General features: G+C 42.5%; 1 protein-coding gene and 1 pseudogene across 2 annotated transcripts in view; one reads left to right on the plus strand and one right to left on the minus strand.

The window, feature by feature from the left end:
• Nt5c3a (5'-nucleotidase, cytosolic IIIA) overlaps window positions 1-4,934 on the minus strand; it is a 43,011-nt gene extending 38,077 nt beyond the window's left edge. For both annotated transcript variants that reach the window (NM_001398841.1, NM_001107862.2), the window contains exon 1: window positions 4,700-4,934. In NM_001398841.1, the coding sequence (NP_001385770.1) occupies window positions 4,700-4,837 (138 nt within the window). In that variant the 5' untranslated portion in view covers window positions 4,838-4,934. The remainder of the gene's footprint in view (window positions 1-4,699) is intronic.
• Window positions 4,935-16,138: 11,204 nt separating this feature from the next.
• Hnrnpa1-ps32 (heterogeneous nuclear ribonucleoprotein A1, pseudogene 32) lies at window positions 16,139-18,860 on the plus strand (annotated as a pseudogene).
• Window positions 18,861-19,376: the final 516 nt, after the last annotated feature.

Below are 19,376 nucleotides of genomic sequence, written 5' to 3' on the forward strand. Positions count from 1 at the left end.
TCTGGGCATGATAGAGCAATCGTGTAGTTCTCGAGGCTGAGGATGGGGGACTCTCAAGTTCCTGGCCAGACCATGCTACACAAGGAGAAGGACCCTTTCAATAAGTCAACAAATCCAAGGACCACTAAAACTGATATAATTTTGAACTGCTAAAACATTTTAATTATATCTATTATTTTATTTTGTTTTGGGGAGGAGGGTGCCAGGGCCCAGCATGTGGAGATCATAGATAACCTGCAAGTTGTGCTCTGGATAGCAGATCCAGCACCTCTACTCACTGGGCTATCTTGCTGACCTTTCATTTAATTTTTTAAAATCAAGTAACCGCGCCCCCACCCTCACACCACTCTCCAAAAAAAAAAAAAAAAAAAAAAAAAAAAACCCAATCCACAACCACCACCAAAAACCTCAAAGCCTTTTAGATCGCTAGTAGTGCAGCTCTAAAAGAGGCTTTGGTCGAGATGTGGCATATGGGCTGTAATCTGTAAAACCTCTGTCCTAAGTGCACACACTAAGTCCTAGCTCAATGAGAAGATAGAGCTGGAGGGACAGTTCGGTCCAGGGGGCTGAGCCTGGTATAATCAATATAGCAAGATCCTGTCTCAAAACAAAACAACCCAAACACCGAGGCTAGCCTTGCTCACTTTTGCCACAGCATTTTCGGGCAGCCAGGATTTTATTTTCAGCTGGAAAACATTTATTGACTCAATGAGAATGTGACAAAGACATAGACCCAACCCACAGAGCTCTCAGTGGCCAGACAGGAACAATATTAGCAATAGATAAAGCAGAACTGAACTATAACTCCAAATATAAGGTAAATACCTATGAGCCCGTACTGATGCATAAAAAAGGGAGGACAGACAAGTAAGTTTCCAGTACAGAAAGATCCCAAACAGTTCTTGGAGTCACTTTCCCGCAGGCACGTGAACTGTAACTCCGTACTGTAAAGGCAAACTTCTTGCACTGACTTCCTTCCAAAGGGCACAGGACGGAGGAGGAAATGGAAGATAACTGACCGGGGACAACGCTGACAAACAGTTCTCGAGCAGAGCTTACGACTTAGAGGTTAGGATGACAGCGTGCGCCCTTGCTGTGTGATGGAAGTTAACACTTCACTAGTCATCTGAGAAACTCACGAACCCAGACAATCAGGAGAAAAGCTCCTGATAAACCCAACCAAGGCCATTCTACAAAACACCACAAGTTCACACTGTGAGAGACGCAAACAAGTGAGTCTGAGAAAGTGCCCAGGGAAGACAAGATAAGAAGGGTGGGGGTGTAAGTCAGGGTAGAACATGTGTGAAGAGGTCCTGGGTTTAATCTCTGGCCCAGAGTGCGGTAAGATAAGAAGCCAGGATGACTAGGTGCATTGTGATACCCAAGAGAGACTCCTGGGACATTAATAAAAGTTAGGGAATCTGAAAAGGGCGGCGGTGCGTTCAATAATGAGTCAATACAAGACGTTAACAACAAGGGAAACTGGTATGTGATATAAGAGAACACTTTTCTTTCTTTCTTTTTTTTTCTTTTTTTTCGTTTTTTAATCTTTATTAACTTGAGTATTTCTTATTTACATTTCAGGTGCTATTCCCCTTCCCGGTTTCCGGGCCAACATCCCCTAACCCCTCCCCCTCCCCTTCCATATGGGCTTCCCTCCCCATCCTCCCCCCATTACCACCTTCCTCCCAACAATCACTTTCACTGGGGGTTCAGTCTTGGCAGGACCCAGGGCTTCCCCTTCCACTGGTGCTCTTACTAGGATATTCATTGCTACCTATGAGGTCAGAGTCCAGGGTCAATCCATGTATAGTCTTTAGTTAGTGGCTTAGTCCCTGGAAGCTCTGGTTGGTTGGCATTGTTGTTCATATGGGGTCTCGAGCCCCTTCAAGCTCTTCCAGTTCTTTCTCTGATTCCTTCAACGGGGGTCCCGTTCTCAGTTCAGTGGATTGCTGCTGGCATTCGCCTCTGTATTTGTTGTATTCTGGCTGTGTCTCTCAGGAGCGATCTACATCCGGTTCCTGTCGGTCTGCAATTCTTTGCTTCATCCATCTTATCTACTTGGGTGGCTGTATATGTATGGGCCACATGTGGGGCAGGCTCTGAATGGGCGTTCCTTCTGCCTCTGTTCTAAACTTTGCCTCCCTATTCCTTGCCAAGGGTATTCTTGTTCCCCTTTTAAAGAAGGAAGAGAACACTTTTCATACTACGGTAAAAATACATTATTCTAAAATAAAATGCTTAGAGAAAGGGTTTGATTATGACAAATTAATCAGTAATCTTAAGAGACTGCAGATATGACAGAGTCATGGTGGTGCATGGCTGTAATCCTAACAGAGGCAGGGTTGCAAATTCAAGGCATGTAGAAACAGTTCAGAAAGATGTAGCTGTTCCTGGATACTCTGTGGGTTCTTTTTCCCACACTTCTCCATCCATTTTCTTCTACCCTTACTCCCTAACACTAGATAAGAGAGAAAAAAGGCTAGAGAGGAAAGAGATCCCTGAATAATGTCGGGGGTCAGAAGAGGGGCAAGTTCTCCTTAGACCACGTCCTGCTAATGAGAGGCATCGAGCTCCTTGGGGGCAAGTTTGATCTTCACCATCAGGATATCTAATTTCTTCTTGTTTCTTCTTTGCGCACAGCATCCAACAGCATCCAACAGCAACCAACCACCAACCACCAACCCAGCCTGTCTCTCTGGGCCCTCATTTACAGACCCTCTGAAATGTCCCCAGAATTCCAAATGTCACTCCACCACAATCTGCAGCTGAGAAAAGCCGTGCCCCTATCAGAGCGCAAGGCAAATTGCATCAGCTGTTGTGAACAATCTGAGCCAGCCCCACATCCCACACTTGGGGTTACAATGAAGATTTATTTTTATAGTATTTCTATGTCTTTCACAGAAACCTAAACAGATTTTTCAATACAGAAAGACCCTGTCTCAAAAGGGGATGGGATGGGATGGCACTGATGAAGTAGGTATGCTTGTCTGGTAGGTGTAAAGTCCTGGGGTCTATACCAGTATAGAGGGTCCATGTAAGTACAGGTAGATGTTAAAACAGATTCAGGGGGCACACACAGGATAACTAAAATGTAAAGTGCCAGACAACTTCACTAAATGGCTTGTCTTGTCTCTTTGAATACTTCTGGCATGCCTTTTGATGGTTTCCCTCTGGGTTTGCCAGACTACTGGCCATTTCCACCATGGCATGCATAGCTCACCAGCCAATTCCTAAGGCCTTTCAATTAAAAATGTCCTAGCGGGCGGGGTGACTCAGGAATGGAATCCCGCACTGAGGTGGCTGAGGCAAGAGGAACACCATCACCAAGAGCACGACTGGTATCACTTTTTTCTCCCTAGCCTACCTTGCTTGGTTAGGTAGTTATGTATTGTCTGTGATCAGAACATCGATGTTCAGTGGCTATCCCCGGGTTTGTATAAATTCTAAGAAGAAAGGGGGTGGAGACAGACACAAAGGACTCCCCAGTCATGACCATTATAAAAGAATGAATGAAGGCTGGAGTATGTATTTAGGTCATCCAAATACTTTGCCCATCTAAAGGAACAATCAACTAAAATTACAAAAGTAAAAAAAAAAAATCTAACTCTTTTACGTATTAAATTGAAAAGCTATTAGGGGCCTGACACATATTACAGCTAATAAAACAATGCATTCTAAGGACTGATTTGTACAGTACAAACAAAAGGGTGGTGTTCTTGGTGGTCCCTTATTACTTTTTACAATGAAAGCAAACTCTTCCTTAAGATTTTGTGAAAAACCCGCCCACCGTTTAAGTACCTACAGAAAGACAGGGAAATCAGCTTTTTTTTAAAAATCACTGATGGAAAATTATAAATTTTGAGTATGGAACAAAATAAAGCCATGTAAGTAAGTTCTCTAGGCAGAGAGGAAGGCAAAACTTCTGACACAAAATGTTTGCAATCAGAGGTATATAAGCTATAATAACCCAGGAATAAATGAATTAACCTAAAATATTATTTAGAATAGTAACTGCTTCTCAACTTTCTATTTTAGTTCCGGATGTTCCCTTGTACTCCAGTGAATAAATCACACTCACCATGCTCAAGTCGGATCCAACAACTGTAACATCAAAACAAAAACCCTAAATGAAACGCCCAAACAGGGAACAAGAAGTCACTTTAAAATAAACCTCAAAGAAAATTCTCGAGACAAGCAATTTTAAGGACGCTGTAAATAACTCCTAAAAGAACATTTCTAGGATTTACAAAAGAGTTTTGGAGGACTGATTCAAGAACACTTGGTACATGAAACAAGGAAGAACATTCAAATAATCGAGCTATTCCAATTTCCGACTAGTTGATTGGCATTTCTAAAAACAATCGAAAATGCTCTTTGCATAACGTAACCCAAGATAGTCAGGATGATACAAAAAACAAAACAAAACAAACAAACAAACAAACAAACAAACACAACCGACTCCTGGGCAGGAGACTGAATCCGATTAGCTGCACCTCTCGGAAGCTGGTGCCAACTGGAGATTAGCTCTGGAGAAACGGGTTTTGCAGCAAGAGGTAGTTATCTCCGAGCATCTCTATTCTCTCCACTCTTTGAAACACTGTCAAGCATCAGCACGCGTGCAGCTTGCCCTCTCAGGGCCGCGGCCGGCCCACGTCACTTCGGCAGCTCGCGTGAGAGCCGCAGCTCCCGCACTCACCATTTCGATGATCTTGGTCTTGCGGCCCGTCTTTCTCTTCAAGGTGAATATGTACTGGGCCAGCACCACGCCCGCCACCACCGCGCACACACTGGCGCTCGCCACCGCGCCCACTCGCGCCACGGCCGCGCGGTCCATTGAAGGCCCGCGTGCTCTCGGCGCGAAAGCCCAGGAGCCGCGGGTACGAGCCCAGGGGCGCGGCCGTAAGCCGCACACTAGCCCGGAGCCCCGCCCCGTGCGGGGGGAAACCGAGGAGGCTCCGCCCAGAAGAGGTGAGGGGCGGGGACTACGGGGCGGGGACTAAGAGGCCCGTGTCCGGAACCCCCGCCCCTGCAATAGGGGCGGGACTTCCTCTAACCCTGACTTCAGGAAACACCGCAAGGACCCGGAAGAAAACAAATGTAATTCGCTACTAAAAGCAAGTAGTGCATATATAACCCAGAATCCTAGTGCTCTATAGTACACAGTAAGACCGCCCCAGAATCACGAGACAGACGAGGAAACAAAGTCTTGCCCCAGTGAAAGAGAATTCATCCGCCACCCACTCAGAAACTGTACCCCGCCTTAGACACCATGGACTACGACACCCAGCAGCCTCACCGGCGCTGCGTCTGACCTGCGCAGTAGCATCCTGGGGTGGAGGCCCACGGTGTAGTCGTCTTTGAGGGAGCTGTCAGTTGCTGGTCTTATCAGCCAGATCCTTCCTACCACTTTAGCGTACTTTCCTTAGGAGTGTGAGCAGACAGACTTGAAGCTGTACCACTTGTTTATTGTGTTTCAAGGGATTGATATAGTTTACTCCTGCTTCTCTCAGAGTAGGTGGGGTGTGATAGGGGATGCAAGAGAGATTCTTGGGATAGTTGGTCCAATTCTGTGAGGTTTGTGCTGCTGCTTGACCAGGCTGTCTCTGCCTGATATATGCAAACAAAGGAAGTCAAGAATGAAAAGCTGTGGAAGAAAAAGAATTATTTTTCTTTTTAAGGTTTTATTAGCTGGTCTAAAAGCAAATTGATATTAAGACATATTCTCTTGAGTTAAAAAATTTATGAATTGTGCAAATAGCAGTTCCACAAAATATGAGACTCAAGCTGGTCATCATGCAGCAGCATGTTTCTGGTACCTGGATGAAGGATTCTAAGGCAGGAGGATTGCTGTGATTGGCTGATTAACCAGTGCCGTGGACCATGACCCCTGCTCACAAATGAAAAGCCTCAAAGAAGTGGCCAAGAAATTGAGGCTAAAATATACCACCTAAGTTACTGAAAGTGAAGGACCCTAGTTCTTACAGAAATGTAAGAGTTATTAAGAGACTTGGCCTGGTAGAAGGTAGGTAGGTTATGGAGTTCTGTGAAGGACCCTAAGGGCTTTCGCCAGCTTTGCATCCACTGCCTCAGGTCAAGATTAGGCCAAGTACCAGCTTCCCACCTTGGGTCAGGGCTATGCCAAGTTCCATTCTCCACCCACAGTTCTTGGGAGGAGCAGGGACACTCTTGAAAATCCAAAGAATGTCCTGACTGATAGTCACCTGATCCTCTGGTTCCAGAGAGTTCAATGCATGTCATATGCTTGCTAGCCAATAGACTCAAAGGTCAATATGCTCAGCCAATAAGTTTAAACTGTAACCTTGCCGATGCAACCTGTACCCCTAAGAAGTATAAAAACTGCTTGTTATAGCCATTCGAGGTCACCTTCCAGTCACTCGCCACGAGGGGCTGATTGAAGGTTGACCCCGACACGCCAGAAAATAAACCTCTTGCATTTGCATCAAATTCCGTTCTCATGTCACACTGGGGAGGGGGAGGTCTCCGGGTAGTTAAGACTCACTTCGACTTCCTGGTTGCTGCCGCTGCAGAGAACCCGTGGGGAGCACCCCACGAGCGAACCTGAGCCTCGGGACCACAGGTAAGACCAAATTTTCTGCTGCAAGAAAGCTGCCTGGTGAGCTTGGGACACAGGAAAGCAGAATTTCTCTAGGACCGGGCACGTTCTGTGTTTACGGGAAGTCCCACACCCGCGGATCCCGGCCCGCAGCAGCTCTCTGCTCCCAGACCCGGTGAGATAGAGACCCAACCGCCTGGTCAGGTGGGCACTCCTGAGGCTGCAGAGCGGAAGAGACCACCAACTCTGCTCACCCCTGCCCACATCCCTGGCCCAAGAGGAAACTGTATAAGGCCTCTGGGCTCCCGTGGGGAAGGGCCCAGGAGCGGCAGGACCCCTGTGCCTGAGACACCGCCGGAACCTGAAAGAAACAGACCGGATAAACAGTTCTCTGCACCCAAATCCCGTGGGAGGGAGAGCTAAACCTTCAGAGAGGCAGACAAGCCTGGGAAACCAGAAGTGACTGCTCCCTGCACACACATCTCGGACGCCAGAGGAAAAAGCCAAAGACCATCTGGAACCCTGGTGCACTGAAGTTCCCGGAAGGGGCGGCACAGGTCTTCCTGGTTGCTGCCGCTGCAGAGAGCCCGTGGGCAGCACCCCACGAGCGAACCTGAGCCTCGGGACCACAGGTAAGACCAAATTTTCTGCTGCAAGAAAGCTGCCTGGTGAACTCAAGACACAGGCCCACAGGAACAGCTGAAGACCTGTAGAGAGGAAAAACTACACGCCAGAAAGCAGAACACTCTGTCCCCATAACTGACTGAAAGAGAGGAAAACAGGTCTACAGCACTCCTGTCACACAGGCTTATAGGACAGTCTAGCCACTGTCAGAAATAGCAGAACAAAGTAACACTAGAGATAATCTGATGGCGAGAGGCAAGCGCAGGAACCCAAGCAACAGAAACCAAGACTACATGCCATCATCGGAGCCCAATTCTCCCACCAAAACAAACATGGAATATCCAAACACACCAGAAAAGCAAGATCTAGTTACAAAATCATATTTGATCATGATGCTGGAGGACTTCAAGAAAGACATGAACACACTTAGGGAAGCACAGGAAAACATTAATAAACAAGTAAAAGCCTACAGAGAGGAATCGCAAAAATCCCTGAAAGAATTCCAGGAAAACACAATCAAACAGTTGAAGGAATTAAAAATGGAAATAGAAGCAATCAAGAAAGAACACATGGAAACAACCCTGGATATAGAAAACCAAAAGAAGAGACAAGGAGCTGTAGATACAAGCCTCACCAACAGAATTCAAGAGATGGAAGAGAGAATCTCAGGAGCAGAAGATTCCATAGAAATCATTGACCCAACTGTCAAAGATAATGTAAAGCGGAAAAAGCTACTGGTCCAAAACATACAGGAAATCCAGGACTCAATGAGAAGATCAAACCTAAGGATAATAGGTATAGAAGAGAGTGAAGACTCCCAGCTCAAAGGACCAGTAAATATCTTCAACAAAATCATAGAAGAAAACTTCCCTAACCTAAAAAAAGAGATACCCATGGACATACAAGAAGCCTACAGAACTCCAAATAGATTGGACCAGAAAAGAAACACCTCCCGTCACATAATTGTCAAAACACCAAACGCACAAAATAAAGAAAGAATATTAAAAGCAGTAAGGGAAAAAGGTCAAGTAACATATAAAGGGAGACCTATCAGAATCACACCAGACTTCTCGCCAGAAACTATGAAGGCCAGAAGATCCTGGACTGATGTCATACAGACCCTAAGAGAACACAAATGCCAGCCCAGGTTACTGTATCCAGCAAAACTCTCAATTAACATTGATGGAGAAACCAAGATATTCCATGACAAAACCAAATTTACACAATATCTTTCTACAAATCCAGCACTACAAAGGATAATAAATGGTAAAGCCCAACATAAGGAGGCAAGCTATACCATAGAAGAAGCAAGAAACTAATCGTCTTGGCAACAAAACAAAGAGAATGAAAGCACACAAACATAACCTCACATCCAAATATGAATATAACGGGAAGCAATAATCACTATTCCTTAATATCTCTCAATATCAATGGCCTCAACTCCCCAATAAAAAGACATAGATTAACAAACTGGATACGCAATGAGGACCCTGCATTCTGCTGCCTACAGGAAACACACCTCAGAGACAAAGACAGACAGAACCTCAGAGTGAAAGGCTGGAAAACAACTTTCCAAGCAAATGGTCAGAAGAAGCAAGCTGGAGTAGCCATTCTAATATCAAATAAAATCAATTTCCAACTAAAAGTCATCAAAAAAGATAAGGAAGGACACTTCATATTCATCAAAGGAAAAATCCACCAAGATGAACTCTCAATCCTAAATATCTATGCCCCAAATACAAGGGCACCTACATACGTAAAAGAAACCTTACTAAAGCTCAAAACACACATTGCACCTCACACAATAATAGTGGGAGACTTCAACACCCCACTCTCATCAATGGACAGATCATGGAAACAGAAATTAAACAGTGATGTCGACAGACTAAGAGAAGTCATGAGCCAAATGGACTTAACGGATATTTATAGAACATTCTATCCTAAAGCAAAAGGATATACCTTCTTCTCAGCTCCTCATGGTACTTTCTCCAAAATTGACCATATAATTGGTCAAAAAACGGGCCTCAACAGGTACAGAAAGATAGAGATAATCCCATGCATGCTATCGGACCACCACGGCCTAAAACTGGTCTTCAATAACAATAAGGGAAGAATGCCCACATATACGTGGAAATTGAACAATGCTCTACTCAATGATAACCTGGTCAAGGAAGAAATAAAGAAAGAAATTAAAAACTTTTTAGAATTTAATGAAAATGAAGATACAACATACCCAAACTTATGGGACACAATGAAAGCTGTGCTAAGAGGAAAACTCATAGCGCTGAGTGCCTGCAGAAAGAAACAGGAAAGAGCATATGTCAGCAGCTTGACAGCACACCTAAAAGCTCTAGAACAAAAAGAAGCAAATACACCCAGGAGGAGTAGAAGGCAGGAAATAATCAAACTCAGAGCTGAAATCAACCAAGTAGAAACAAAAAGGACCATAGAAAGAATCAACAGAACCAAAAGTTGGTTTTTTGAGAAAATCAAAAAGATAGATAAACCCTTAGCCAGACTAACGAGAGGACACAGAGAGTGCGTCCAAATTAACAAAATCAGAAATGAAAAGGGAGACATAACTACAGATTCAGAGGAAATTCAAAAAATCATCAGATCTTACTATAAAAACCTATATTCAACAAAATTTGAAAATCTTCAGGAAATGGACAATTTCCTAGACAGATACCAGGTATCGAAGTTAAATCAGGAACAGATAAACCAGTTAAACAACCCCATAACTCCTAAGGAAATAGAAGCAGTCATTAAAGGTCTTCCAACCAAAAAGAGCCCAGGTCCAGACGGGTTTAGTGCAGAATTCTATCAAACCTTCATAGAAGACCTCATACCAATATTATCCAAACTATTCCACAAAATTGAAACAGATGGAGCACTACCGAATTCCTTCTACGAAGCCACAATTACTCTTATACCTAAACCACACAAAGACACAACAAAGAAAGAGAACTTCAGACCAATTTCCCTTATGAATATCGACGCAAAAATACTCAATAAAATTCTGGCAAACCGAATTCAAGAGCACATCAAAACAATCATCCACCATGATCAAGTAGGCTTCATCCCAGGCATGCAGGGATGGTTTAATATACGGAAAACCATCAACGTGATCCATCATATAAACAAACTGAAAGAACAAAACCACATGATCATTTCATTAGATGCTGAGAAAGCATTTGACAAAATTCAACACCCCTTCATGATAAAAGTCCTGGAAAGAATAGGAATTCAAGGCCCATACCTAAACATAGTAAAAGCCATATACAGCAAACCAGTTGCTAACATTAAACTAAATGGAGAGAAACTCGAAGCAATCCCACTAAAATCAGGGACTAGACAAGGCTGCCCACTCTCTCCCTACTTATTCAATATAGTTCTTGAAGTTCTAGCCAGAGCAATCAGACAACAAAGGGAGATCAAGGGGATACAGATCGGAAAAGAAGAAGTCAAAATATCACTATTTGCAGATGACATGATAGTATATTTAAGTGATCCCAAAAGTTCCACCAGAGAACTACTAAAGCTGATAAACAACTTCAGCAAAGTGGCTGGGTATAAAATTAACTCAAATAAATCAGTTGCCTTCCTCTATACAAAAGAGAAACAAGCCGAGAAAGAAATTAGGGAAACGACACCCTTCATAATAGACCCAAATAATATAAAGTACCTCGGTGTGACTTTAACCAAGCAAGTAAAAGATCTGTACAATAAGAACTTCAAGACACTGAGGAAAGAAATTGAAGAAGACCTCAGAAGATGGAAAGATCTCCCATGCTCATGGATTGGCAGGATTAATATAGTAAAAATGGCCATTTTACCAAAAGCAATCTACAGATTCAATGCAATCCCCATCAAAATTCCAATCCAATTCTTCAAAGAGTTAGACAGAACAATTTGCAAATTCATCTGGAATAACAAAAAACCCAGGATAGCTAAAGCTATCCTCAACAATAAAAGGACTTCAGGGGGAATCACTATCCCTGAACTCAAGCAGTATTACAGAGCAATAGTGATAAAAACTGCATGGTATTGGTACAGAGACAGACAGATAGACCAATGGAATAGAATTGAAGACCCAGAAATGAACCCACACACCTATGGTCACTTGATTTTTGACAAAGGAGCCAAAACCATCCAATGGAAAAAAGATAGCATTTTCAGCAAATGGTGCTGGTTCAACTGGAGGGCAACATGTAGAAGAATGCAGATCGATCCATCCTTATCACCCTGTACAAAGCTTAAGTCCAAGTGGATCAAGGACCTCCACATCAAACCAGACACACTCAAACTAATAGAAGAAAAACTAGGGAAGCATCTGGAACACATGGGCACTGGAAAAAATTTCCTGAACAAAACACCAATGGCTTATGCTCTAAGATCAAGAATCGACAAATGGGATCTCATAAAACTGCAAAGCTTCTGTAAGGCAAAGGACACGGTGGTTAGGACAAAACGGCAACCAACAGATTGGGAAAAGATCTTTACCAATCCTACAACAGATAGAGGCCTTATATACAAAATATACAAAGAACTCAAGAAGTTAGACCGCAGGGAAACAAATAACCCTATTAAAAAATGGGGTTCAGAGCTAAACAAAGAATTCACAGCTGAGGAATGCCGAATGGCTGAGAAACACCTAAAGAAATGTTCAACATCTTTAGTCATAAGGGAAATGCAAATCAAAACAACCCTGAGATTTCACCTCACACCAGTGAGAATGGCTAAGATCAAAAACTCAGGTGACAGCAGATGCTGGCGAGGATGTGGAGAAAGAGGAACACTCCTCCATTGTTGGTGGGATTGCAGACTGGTAAAACCATTCTGGAAATCAGTCTGGAGGTTCCTCAGAAAATTGGACATTGAACTGCCTGAGGATCCAGCTATACCTCTCTTGGGCATATACCCAAAAGATGCCTCAACATATAAAAGAGACACGTGCTCCACTATGTTCATCGCAGCCTTATTTATAATAGCCAGAAAATGGAAAGAACCCAGATGCCCTTCAACAGAGGAATGGATACAGAAAATGTGGTACATCTACACAATGGAATATTACTCAGCTATCAAAAACAACGAGTCTATGAAATTCGTAGGCAAATGGTTGGAACTGGAAAATATCATCCTGAGTGAGCTAACCCAATCACAGAAAGACATACATGGTATGCACTCATTGATAAGTGGCTATTAGCCCAAATGCTTGAATTACCCTAGATCCCTAGAACAAACGTAACTCAAGACGGATGATCAAAATGTGAATGCTTCACTCCTTCTTTAAATGAGGAAAAAGAATACCCTTGGCTGGGAAGGGAGAGGCAAAGATTAAAACAGAGACTGAAGGAACACCCATTCAGAGCCTGCCCCACAGGTGGCCCATACATATACAGCCACCCAATTGGACAAGATGGATGAAGCAAAGAAGTGCAGACCGACAGGAGCCGGATGTAGATCGCTCCTGAGAGACACAGCCAGAATACAGCAAATACAGAGGCGAATGCCAGCAGCAAACCACTGAGCTGAGAATAGGTCCCCCGTTGAAGGAATCAGAGAAAGAACTGGAAGAGCTTGAAGGGGCTCGAGACCCCAAAAGTACAACAATGTCAAGCAACCAGAGTTTCCAGGGACTAAGCCACTACCTAAAGACTATATATGGACTGACCCTGGACTCTGACCCCATAGGTAGCAATGAATATCCTAGTAAGAGCACCAGTGGAAGGGGAAGCCCTGGGTCCTGCTAAGACTGAACCCCCAGTGAACTAGACTATGGGGGGAGGGCGGCAATGGGGGGAGGGTTGGGAAGGGAACACCCATAAGGAAGGGGAGGGCGGAGGGGGATTTGCCCGGAAACCGGGAAAGGGAATAACACTTGAAATGTATATAAGAAATACTCAAGTTAATAAAAAAAAAAAACAAACAAACAAAAAAAAAAGACTCACTTCGAGCCTCACAAAAGGAATATGTATTATATCTGAAGAGTGAGATGGAATCAACAGGAGGGGAATGTATGGTGACTAAACATCTTGTGCAGATGAAAATCTTTCCAGGGTCTAAAGGTGTGAGCTCAATGGGTGTGTGTGTGTGTGTGTGTGTGTGTGTGTGTGTGTGTGTGTGTGTGTGTGTGTATTTCTTCCACACAACTTTTCTGCTGCTGTGATAAAACACCATGACCAAGACAATTTATAGAAGAAAGAATTTACTAGTTCCACAGGGACTAGAATCCATAATAGTGGGGATGGCATGGCAGCAGAGGAGAAAGCTGACAGGTATGTTTCCCATCTCAACTATAAGCACAAAACAGAGAGAGCAAATTGGAAGTGGTACTGTCTTTAAACCCCCAAAGCAAGCCTCCAGAGTCATGCTTCCTCAAATAAGTGTAAAGCCCCGAAAACAGCACCACCAACTGGGGGCCACATGTTCAAATGTCTGAGATTAGGGGGAATGTTCTCACTCAAACGACTATGGAATTTAAGGGAAATTAAAGAAATTTCCCTGCTTTGACCAGTTCTCAGTATCTTTCAGATCAAAATAATTATTGTACCAAAGTGGCCTGTTTTCTTGTGGCGTAGTCTGATCTCCTTTTAATCATATTTTGAAGTGATATGATTTGAATCTCATCATAATTCATTCTAAGGATTGCTTTTCTCTGTGTCATATGTTCTTCTCTGCCCCATCCCTGGGGCCATTGCAAAGTACTCTCTAAAAGATACATCTGTCTATATGTTTCCCAGAAGGTGCTTCAGAACCTGGCATCTAATGAAAACTTATGTCTGTAATTAAACATTGACTGTATGCATGCCTATCTTATTTACTTTTCTATTGCTACGATAAAATACCACAACAAATTACAAACGAGCATTTAATCTGGATTGTGTTTTCAGAGTGTCAGTGTTCATGATGGAAGAGTGAAGGGGCAGCTGAGAACTCACATCTGGATTTACAACCAGACTGGGGAGGGAGAAGGATAAGGCAGAGGGGGGGGTGGGGGAGGGGGAGGGGGAGAGCGAGAGAGCGCATGGTGAATCATAAGGTGTTTTGACACCTCAAAGGCCACCACTAGACACACCTCCTCCAATAAGATCACATGTCCTAATCCCTCCTAAAGAGTTCCACCAACTGGGGACCAAATATTCAAATATATGCATCTATGGGGTCAATTTCTTTCAGATCATTCATGATTGATGAATTTCAAATCCCAATATCCTTCCCACATTTGTTTTATGAACATACTTCTCTGTCATGTAATGCTTTTGAGGAAATATAAGCATGACTTCTGTGAAATTCTATGAGCATCTTTGAGAAAGAGGTACAGGAAATTCCAAACTATCTCAAGGAATGCCATGGGAATCTTAAAAATCCTCTGTCAGTGACCTGTGCTACAACTGACAAAATTTGTTCATGCAGATTTCAGATTGCAGGATGAAACTACTAACAGCATAGTAGGATTATTTTTTATTTTATAGACCACAACAGTTTTACTTAATTGCACTTATTTTCAGACCAAAAATCAGTTAAGTATTGTGGAAGTTTGAATTGAAAATGCCCCACAGGCTCATAGAGTATAGCCTTATTTGAAAGAATTGAAGAATTCGAAAGAATTATATGTGTCCTTGTTGGAGTAGATGTGCTTATTTGAAAAGATGTGTCACTGGGCATGGGCTTTGAGGTTTCAGAAACTCAAGCTAGGCTCATTGGCTCTCTCTCTTCTTGCTGCCTGCCAATCCATATGGAGAACTCTTGACTCCTCCATCACCACGTCTGCTTGCATGCTGCCATGCTTCCTGCCATGATGATAATGGACTAAACCTCCAAACCTGTAAGCTAGCACTAATTAAATGTTTTCCATTATAGGAATTGCTGTGGTCAAAGCAATAGAAACCCAAACTAAGGCATATATATATATATATATATATATATATATATATATATATATATATATGACAACTGTGTAAAAATTGCTGAGTAAAGCCAATAGTGGTGACATATGCCTGTGGTTACTTGGTAGAACAAAACAGGTAAACCATGAGTTTCAAGCCAAGTTCCTACCAAGAGCCTGTCTTTAAAAACAAGTTTGACAGTTCACCGCTCTCACTAAGGCTTTGAGCCTTATATTGAACAAATAGAATAGTAATCTGTGTCTTATTTCAGGTTTAAGAGGAAATGCTCTGGGCTTTCTCTCATAGTATAGTGTTTGCAATAGGTTGGTTGGATACAACCTTCATGGTGTTGAGACATGTTTCTCCTGTTGTCAGGTTCCTCAAGACATTTACTATGAGGGAATACTGATGTTTGTCGAGGTACTGTTTTCATCTCCTGAGATGGTCATGTGATTTTTGATCTTAGGTCTATTTATGCATTTATTTACATTTAATGATTCACAAATCAGTATTTTTTGTATTCCTGGGAAGGTGGGGGGGAGAAGAAACCTGGTCACAGAGCATGACCTACTTAATGTGCTCTTGAATTTTCTTTGGGAGAATTTTAAGCATCAGCCGGTCTATCATTTTCTTTTCTTGCTCTTAGATGCCATGGCAATGTTGACATTGTAGAATGTGGTGGGCTGTGCTCCTCTCCTTTCTTTGTTCTGTAACAGCTTAGGAGGACTGGGTTAGCACCTGTCTAAAGATTTGGAGAATTCAGCAATCGGTTCACCTAGTCTTGAGCTTTTATCCTTTTATTATTATTATTAATTTTTTGATTCTGACTAATTGTTATGGATCTGTTAAAAGTGTTTATATATTTTGGATTTGATTTTGGTGGATTATATCTTTCCAGAAATTTATACATTTTCTGGAGTCTCAGAATATGTTTTCAAAGGACTCGCTGATGATTCTCTGTGTTTTATTAGGCTCTGTAGTAACCTTCTATTTTTATCCCTAATTGTATTAATCTGTGCATTTTCTCTTTGTGTTGGTTAGTGTGGATAGAGCTTATTAAAATTGCTTACATTGTCAGAGAATTCATTTGTCTATGTATCATTAATTTCTGCCCTAATCTTTGTAATTTTTTTTCTGCTCTCTACCACTTTAGGTTTTTTTTTTCTTTTTTTTTTTCTTTTTTTCGGAGCTGGGGACCGAACCCAGGGCCTTGCGCTTGCTAGGCAAGCGCTCTACCACTGAGCTAAATCCCCAACCCCACTGAGCTAAATCCCCAACCTAGGTTTTTTGCTTGCACTTGATTTTCAAGGACTTTAAGGAACATGCTTATATTATTTACTTGAGACCTTTCTGATTTCACTGTGACAATCATCACTATAAACTTTCCTCATATTTTATATCCCAGATATTTTGACAAGTATTGGTTTCATTTTTACATGATTCAAGAAGATTTTAGCTACACACACCTCACACACACCTCTACACACATCTCACACACACCTCACATACATACTTCACACACCTCACACACCACACATACACCTTACACATACCTCTAGACACACCTCACACACACCTCTACACACATCTCACACACACCTCTACACACCTCACACACACCTCTACACACCTCACACACACCTCTGTGCATTCTCCTATCACTTACACATACACCCTCTCTTCAACTTTGACTTGCTCTAGTCTTTTATTGTTATTCCAAAAAGCAGGTAGAAAGAAAGACATAGTATAATCATTACCAAATGTGTCAAGTTCAAAAGAATAACCACATCTCACAAAGAATTAAGCATTACAGTTGTTCCCCAAAATTTCAAGAGTCCTCTACTCCCAGGCCTGTGGCCAAAATAATAATTGCAAACATCATTATTTAAACTTTAACTTCTGACCTATTATACTTCAGAGCTCAGAGCTCCAAGGTCAGCTACATGTGGTTTCCTGTGAAGCTCTAATAATAAATGACATGGGCAAAGCTGCCATGTAATGGTTAGAGAGAATCAGGTTAACCCTTAACTCAGCAGTTCTGCTAGCTTCTGATTCTGCGCGTTGCACACAATGACTATCCTAAGAGTCCCAGTGTTTTGACTTAGTTTTACTGTATAAAAATTTATGCAGTATATATCTACTTTCAGGAATCTAATCTTTACTTGCATATCCATATATATCCAAAGGAGACCAGGAACCACTCTTAAATGTGGTGCAAAACTTATTTCATAACTTAACTCGGAGTCCCAATATTGGTTCTGCTTCACTTTCTTATTTTAATTCTAAGCATAATTTCTTCAAACTTTCTTTACAAGTTAAACATTAATCCAAAACTACCATTGTGCAGTTATTACATTGTATCAAAAACGAGAGCACACAGTATGCACCTGGGCCATTAAGGCTGTGCTGTGCCTCTATGCCTCGATTTTTGATTGTTTAAGAATCATTATATCGGACACGTTCGTTATCTTATTCCTTTCTGCTCTTTGACGCTGCCGAGGAAGCATCGCTGAACGCTCTAGTCACCCTGCCGTCATGTCTAAGTCAGAGTCCCTCAAGGAGCCGGAACAGCTGCGGAAGCTCTTCACTGGAGGGCTGAACTTCGAAACAACCGACGAGAGTCTGAGGAGCCATTTTGAGCAATGGGGAACACTCACGGACTGTGTGGTGATGAGAGATCCAAACACCAAAAGATCCAGAGGCTTTGGGTTTGTCACATACGCCCCTGTGGAGGAAGTGGATAGGAAGGACCACACAAGGTGGATGGAAGAGTTGTGGAACCTGAGAGCTGTGTCAAGAGAAGATTCTCAGACACCAGGTGCCCACTTAACTGTGAAGAAGATCTTTGTTGGTGGTATTAAAGAAGACACTGAAGAACATCACCTACGAGATTATTCTGAGCAGTATGGGAAAATTGAAGTGGTTGAAATTATGACTGACAGAGGCAGTGGAAAAAAGGGGGGATTTGCTTTTGTCACCTTTGATGATCATGACTCTGTGGATAAGATTGTTATTCAGAAATACCATACTGTAAATGGCCACAACTGTGAAGTAAGAAAGGCTCTGTCGAAACAAGAGATGGCTAGTGCTTCGTTCAGCCAGAGAGGTCGAAGTGGTTCCAGAAACTTTGGTGGTGGTCATGGAGGTGGTTTTGGTGGCAATGACAATTTTGGTTGAGGAGGGAACTTCAGTGGTCGTGGTGGCTCTGGTGGCAGCCGTGGTGGTGGTGGATATGGTGGCAGTGGGGATGGCTGTAATGGATTTGGCAGTGATAGAAGCAATTTTGGAGCTGGTGGAAGCTACAATGACTTTGGCAATTACAACAACCAGTCATCAAATTTTGGACCAATGAAAGGAGGAAACTTTGGAGGCAGGAGCTCTGGCCCTTATGGTGGTGGAGACCAGTACTTTGCTAAACCACAAAACCAAGGTGGCTACGGAGGTTCCAGCAGCAGCAGTAGCTATGGCAGTGACAGGAGGTTCTAATTACAGCCAGGAAACAAAGCTTAGCAGGAGAGGAGAGCCAGAGAAGTGACAGGGAAGCAACAGGTTACAACAGATTTGTAAACTCAGCCAAGCACAGTGGTTGGCAGGGCCTAGCTGCTACAAAGAAGACATGTTTTAGACAATACTCATGTGTGTGGGCAAAAGCTCCAGGACTGTATCTGTGACTAATTGTATAACAGGTTATTTTAGTTCTGTTCTGCAGAAAGTGTAAAGCATTCCAACAAAGGGTTTTACTGTAGACCTTTTCACCCATGCTGTTGATTGCTAAATGTAAAAGTCTGATCATGACGCTGAATAAATGTGTCTTTTCTTTAAATGTGCTGCGTAAAGTTAGTCTACTCTGAACCATCTTGGTAAACTTCCCCAACAGTGTGAAGTTAGAATTCCTTCAGGGTGGTGCCAAATTCCATTTGGAATTTATTTATGGTTGCTTGGGTGGGGAAGCCATTGTCTTCAAAAACCTTGGTGTTGCTAAACTGCCAGTTACTGTTGTAACTTAATGAGTTTCACTACCGAAAGGGTCATCCAAGCAAGATCACGATTTGGTTATAAAATGGTTGTTGGCACACCCTATGCAATATCAAAATTGAGTAATGGTATCAGATAAAATAACAGATGGGAATGAAGCTTGTGTATCATCCATTATCGTGCGTACTCAATAAACGATTTAATTCTCTTTAAAAAAAAAGAACCATTACATCTAGAAACATGTAGTTTCACAGAATTCACCAGAGCAGAGGAAGAAAGAAATAGCAAAGTCAGGTATAATAGAATAATTA

This window comes from Rattus norvegicus, chromosome 4 (genome assembly GCF_036323735.1).
Source record: "Rattus norvegicus strain BN/NHsdMcwi chromosome 4, GRCr8, whole genome shotgun sequence".
In the NCBI taxonomy this organism is placed as follows: Eukaryota; Metazoa; Chordata; class Mammalia; order Rodentia; family Muridae; genus Rattus; species Rattus norvegicus.